This window comes from Nicotiana tabacum, chromosome 1 (assembly GCF_000715075.1).
Source record: "Nicotiana tabacum cultivar K326 chromosome 1, ASM71507v2, whole genome shotgun sequence".
NCBI classification, from domain to species: domain Eukaryota; kingdom Viridiplantae; phylum Streptophyta; class Magnoliopsida; order Solanales; family Solanaceae; genus Nicotiana; species Nicotiana tabacum.
The window spans coordinates 37,082,109-37,088,108 of NC_134080.1; the positions used below are offsets into that span (position 1 = coordinate 37,082,109).

Consider the following 6,000-nt stretch of genomic DNA (forward strand, 5'->3'; position numbering starts at 1 on the left):
GTGTAGTTCGGAAGAATGTGTCTAGTAAATTATTGTATTTGCTCGTAAGAGAATTACAGCACCTAAAGTCCTCACGATCGGTAGAGAATATTTAGGCGAATATATATGAGACGTGGCGGGGAGGTTTTCGACGAGAGGGGAAATCGTAATCGTAGACTTTTTCAATCTTGTCTACAACATTTGCTTTGTTAGTATTCAAATTACAGCTTTTTAATTACCTTGATTTTAGTTAGTAAACAATCAACTCATTATTCAATATTTTCTGAAGGTTGATTACTTGAATTCTTGCGAAACTAGTGGTTGTGATTAGTAGGTTAATTCCCTGTGGGATTCGACTCCGAACTTGTAAACCGAATTATATTTACAACGACCGCTAGACCTCTTAGGAGGCATAATTGGGCGTGATCAAATTTTGGCGCTGTTTCCAGGGATTAACGGTGTTATTAATTACAGCTAGAAGAATAGCTAGAATTCGTATTTTAGATAGCTTTCGCGACTTGAAATTCATTATATTGAAACTCTAATGTTTGTAGTCTTGTATGTTACAGGTGCATGCCTAGAATTGGTAAATTGTACGAAGCATTACAGGAACCTAAGAAAGCTTTCAAGGCACTAAATCGAGCAAACAAGAAAGACAAACGACAACAGAACTCAATATAATGAATTGAACTAGACATGGGGGATGTCAATGACAATCAACATAACAGAAACATTGTGAATGACCCGAACAAGGCACCTCTTATGCCAGAAGTAGCCTTGTATGATTGGGCACAATCCATCGTTAAAAATCTGGCAACTGCAATTACAGTCCCTCAGATACAAATGGAATCATTTCAAATCACAAACAACATGCTACATTTGTTGCAGAACAAGAGACTGTTCTCGGGGTCTTACATTGAAGATCCTCAGCAGCAACTGAAAAATTTTCTATCGATTCGTGTCACGCAAAGGCAATCAAATGTGACACCGGAAGCAATAAGGTTGTTGTTGTTTCCATTCTCAGTGACGGGAGAGGCTTAGACATGGCTAAATTCGCTCCCCATAAACTTCAGCACTACTTGGGAGGAATTACTCAAGCAGCTCTTGAACAAATTCTACCCACCTAGTAAGACTGCCAAGCAAGTTGATGAGATCTTAAGCTTTAGGCAGAAACCAACGGAAACAATGCAAGAAGCGTGGGAGAGATTCAAAGGGATGCTGGTTAAGTGTCCACACCATGACATTCCGGATAAGATATTGGGACAAAGGTTTTATATAAGGATTGGAAGACAGCTTGAAAGCCAACATTGACGCTTTAGCAAGTGGAGCATTTTTTAGCAAATCATTTAGAGAGTGTAAGGTTTTGCTTGATAAAATAGTTCAAAACTCAAGATGGATGACAAGGGACTTTACAATCACTACGGTAGTTCACTCAATAGACCTAGACCGAAACAACTCCATAACTAAGAATATGGCTTTTGTGATGACGCAATTGAGTATCCTAACCAAAAAGATTGATGAGTCAGGCCAAAAGCAGGTGCACATAGTTGACACGAATAATGGAGGCTGATGCATATCATGCATTAACCAACCATATGTGTGCTCGTAGAGTGGTGAAAGTGACACTCAAAACTATCAAGAGAATATGAACTATGTGGGCAACTATAGAGGCCAGAGGCAAGGTGGTCAGAATTGGGGGTAGCAGAATTAGTAGTATAGACCAGCACAACAGCAGTGCAATAACAACAACAATCCTGGAGCTATGTGACCACAGGGTCAAGTCGTGCCTTACCAAAGGCAACATGGATACAATCAACAAAATCAGCAACTAGCTTATCAACAGCCTCAACAACAACAGATAGTGAGACACGATGATGGGTTGTCTAAAATTAAAGGAATACTGCAACAATTGATCGGGTCTAATGGAAAAATGCAAGAGAAGGTTGAAGCACATGACTCAATGATAAAAGCCATTGAGATTCAATTAGGGCATATATTTATGGCTTTGAATAATCGTCCCTAAGGGACACTACCTACGGACACACATGTCAGTCCGAAAGAGCAGGGCCAACACAGCTAATGGCGGTGAGTCTGAGAAATGGTAGAGATCTTGATTTAGAGCAAGAAATTGCTCGCGAGAATCGACCAACTGAGATACTTGTTCCGGTACCAATTAAGGTAAATGAGTCAACTAAGCTAACTAAAGTAAGAGTGCAGCCAAACCAAGAGGAACTGAATAAAGAAAAAGAGGTTACAAATGAAACTGAGAAAGTGCAAGAAAAGGCATTAGAAAAAGTGTCTGATCAATATCTAAGTCAAGTCACAGGAAAGAAGAGGCCGCCAGCACCCTTCCTACAGAGGTTGGCCAAATATTAGAAGGATGAGCAATATAAGAAATTCATGGAGACGTTGAAGTAGATTCAGGTGAACATTCTATTGATTGATGTCTTAAGGGAGATGCCCGATTATGCAAAAATGATAAGTGACTATCGCAAGTTCGACTTTCAAGACTTGGCAACTATGACGCTGACTCAGACATGTAGTGTTGTTATAACAAGACATATAGCGGAGAAGCTATACGACCTAGGAGTTTCACAATTATGTGTAGCATAGGCAGCTATGCTTTTGCCAAAGCATTATATGATTTGGGGTCGAGCATAAACCCGATACCCTTATCTATCTATAAAAGGTTAGGCATTGGAAGGGCAATACTCACATCCATGTTACTACAGCTACCCGACTGAACGGTTAAGAGGCCATCAAGTATTTATGGTTGGCTTGCCTAACAGAGGTGTCCGGCGCCATCACGACCCTTAGTGAATTTTGGGTCGTGACAAATTGGGGTTTTAAAAGCGGTACGATAGGCCCAAAGTGCATCATCTAACTTTCTTGCCCAATCTGTTCTTGTAGCATTCACGACCTTTGTCCAACACTCTTTATCTCTCTGTTTGACACCTCCACTTGCCTGCTTGTTTGTGGGTGATATGTGGTGGCAACCTTGTAGCGAACACCGTATTTTTCTAACAACTTTGTGAAAGCTCGATTGCAGAAGTTAGTGCCTCCATCACTGATTATTGCCCTTGGAATGCCAAATCGGGTAAATATATTCTTTCTCAAAAAACCAATGACTCCTTTTGCATCTTTTGTAGGGAGTGCCACAACTTCCACCCATTTTGACATATAGTCCATAGCTACAAGTATGTACTTGTTGCCATATGAGATGATGAAAGGCACCATGAAATCGATTCCCCATATGTCAAACACTTCCACTTCCTGAATTGGGTTCATGGGCATCTCATGTCGGCGAGAAATATTCCCAGTCCGTTGTCATTCATCACAACCCTTCACCTAGAGGTGTACATCTTTGAACAATGTCAGCCAGTAGAAGCCCGACTCTAACACTTTCTAGGTTGTCCTTACTCTTCTGAGGGCCACCATATGAGGATGCGTGACAAGCCTACAAAACAGAAGATTGGTCTGTCTTGGGGATACATCTTCGTAACATGTTATCAGCATACATACTGAATAGATAAGGCTCATCCAAATATTACATGCGACAATCACAAAAGAACTTTTTCTATTGGATAGAGGAAAGGTCATAGGGGACAATGCCGCTCGCCAAGTAGTTTGCATTGTCTGCATACCATGGCACTACCTCAAGGCTCGTGGCCAACAGTTGTTCATCCGGGAAAGTGTCCAAAATTTCTTCTACCTCAACCTTCTTCTCTGCTCTTTCCAGCCTAGACAAATGATCAACGACTAGGTTCTCCATTCCCTTTCGGTCACATATTTCCAAGTCAAATTCTTGCAATAGTAGCAACCATTGAATCAGGCATGACTTTGACTCCTTCTTCTCAATTAGGTACCTGAGAGCAGCATGGTCAGTATAAACAATTACCTTCGAGCCTACCAGGTATGACCTGAATTTGTCAAATGCGAACACCATTAGGAGCATCTCCTTCTCGGTCACTGTATAATTTAGTTAGGCACTACTCAAGGTTCTACTTGCATAGTAGATTTTATGCATGACTTTATCTTTCGCTGCCCAAGAACTGCTCCCACAACATAGTCACTTGCCTCACACATCAGCTCAAAACGTTACTCCCAGCTATGTGCCACTATAATTGGTACAGTCGCCAACCTCTTCTTCAACTCCTCAAAAGCTACCTTACAGTCATCAGAAAACACAAAGGGGTGATCTTTTTCAAGCAATTTACATAAAAGGTTAGTAATTTTTGAAAAATCCTTTATAAACTACTTGTAGAAGACGGCATGACCAAGAAAACTTCTTATGTATTTTATGTAAGTGGTTGGAGGTAACTTCTCAATTACATCAACCTTAGCACGATCCACCTCAATGCCCTTACTTGACACTAGGTGTCCCAAGACTATATCTTCATGTACCATAAAATGACACTTTTCCCAGTTCAGTACCAGATTAGTCTCCATACACCTCTTCAATACTCTTTTCAATTTCATTATGCACTCATCAAATGAGTTCCCCACCACTGAGAAGTCATCCATGAAAACCACCATTATATCCTCTACCATATCTGGGAAGATGGACATCATGCACCTTTGGATATATGGCGGGTGCATTGCATATACCAAACAACATTCTCTGAAATGCATAGATGCCATACGGACAGGTGAACAATGTTTTCTCTCTATCCTCGGAGGCAATAGAGATCTGGTTATACCCCGAGTATCCATCCAGGAAGCAAAAGTGGGACCTTCCTACCAATCTATCTAACATTTTATCAATGAAAAATAGTGGGAAATGATCTTTTTGGGTGGCCTTATTCAACCTTCTGTAATCCATACAAATTCGCCAGCCTATGACTATTATTATTGAGATCAATTTGTTGTTCTCATTTTGCACTACAATCATTCCATCCTTCTTTGGCACACATTGAACATGGCTAACCTAGTTGCTGTCAAAGATGGGGAAGATGATTCCCGCATCCAACCATTTGATCACTTCTTTCTTCACCACTTCTTTTATGTTAGGTTCAACCTTTTTTGATGTTCTCTGGAAGGTTTGTGCCCATCTTCCAGTAGAATCTTATGCATACAAAATGTTAGGCTGATACCCTTTATATCTGCAATGGTCTACCCAATTGCAGTTACACTTCTTTAAAACCTGCAAAAGTTGTTCTACCTGCACATCTAACAAACCAGATGAGATAATAACAGGTAATGTCGAACTAGGTCCTAAGAAAACATACCTAAGGTGAGACGGTAACGATTTTAGCTCCAACTATGGTGGCTCTACAATTGATGGCTTAGCTGGAGGAGTCTTTCTTTCTTCTAAGTGTAAAGGCTCGACTTCGAGCTCTCTTTTCCAATACCCTTGGCCTTCAAGAGCCAAGACCTACTCCGCCAAGTCCTCACCATATACCTCTTCTAAGTTTATCAGGCAGACTGCTAGAGGGTTTTTTTGCGTTGAGTGCCTTATCTTCCTCCTCCAGAATCACATCCACAACTTCAATCAGAGAGCAGTTAGCGTACTCACTAGGTCGGCGCATAGACTTCTGCATGTTGAACGTTATTTCTTCATCATTTAGTCTCATCTTTAGCTTCCTAGTTTCACAGTCAATCAGAGCTCTTCCTGTGGCCAAGAATGGCCTCCCCAAAATTATAGGGATCTCTTCATCAACTTGGCAGTCCAGAATGACAAAATTGCCGGAAACACAAACTTTCCAACCTGCATAAGTACATCATCAATTCTCGTTTAAATAATTGTGAAAACTATGATTTTCCTTCAATTTGGCTAGTAAAAGATAATCTTTACAAAATAAAAATAAAAAGAATGTTTAGAAGTTAATATAGAATACCCCATAATCAACTTAGAACCTGGTATCACAAGTGCATGAGTAATTTCTAGCAAATAATGTAATACAACAACTGTCTGAAATACAATTGGACAGAAAAGAAAATATAGTACAATACTCTAAAAGAGACTCTGCTGGCTGCGGATCATCTCGAGAGGTGCAGCTCCCCTAAGTCCCTGTATCAACC

The 6,000-nt window shown here is 40.5% G+C and overlaps 1 protein-coding gene and 1 non-coding gene across 2 annotated transcripts; both read right to left on the reverse strand.

Annotated features, from left to right (window-relative positions):
- Window positions 1–1,120: 1,120 nt before the first annotated feature.
- Window positions 1,121–1,223, reverse strand: LOC142165165 (small nucleolar RNA R71). Its single transcript, XR_012696107.1, has one exon. It is a non-coding gene; the product is annotated as a small nucleolar RNA R71 (small nucleolar RNA).
- A 1,669-nt stretch (window positions 1,224–2,892) lies between these two features.
- Window positions 2,893–3,273, reverse strand: LOC107826588 (uncharacterized). The gene has a single exon (XM_016653578.2). It carries the CDS (start codon window positions 3,271–3,273, stop codon window positions 2,893–2,895), a length of 381 nt encoding a protein of 126 aa, XP_016509064.2.
- Window positions 3,274–6,000: the final 2,727 nt, after the last annotated feature.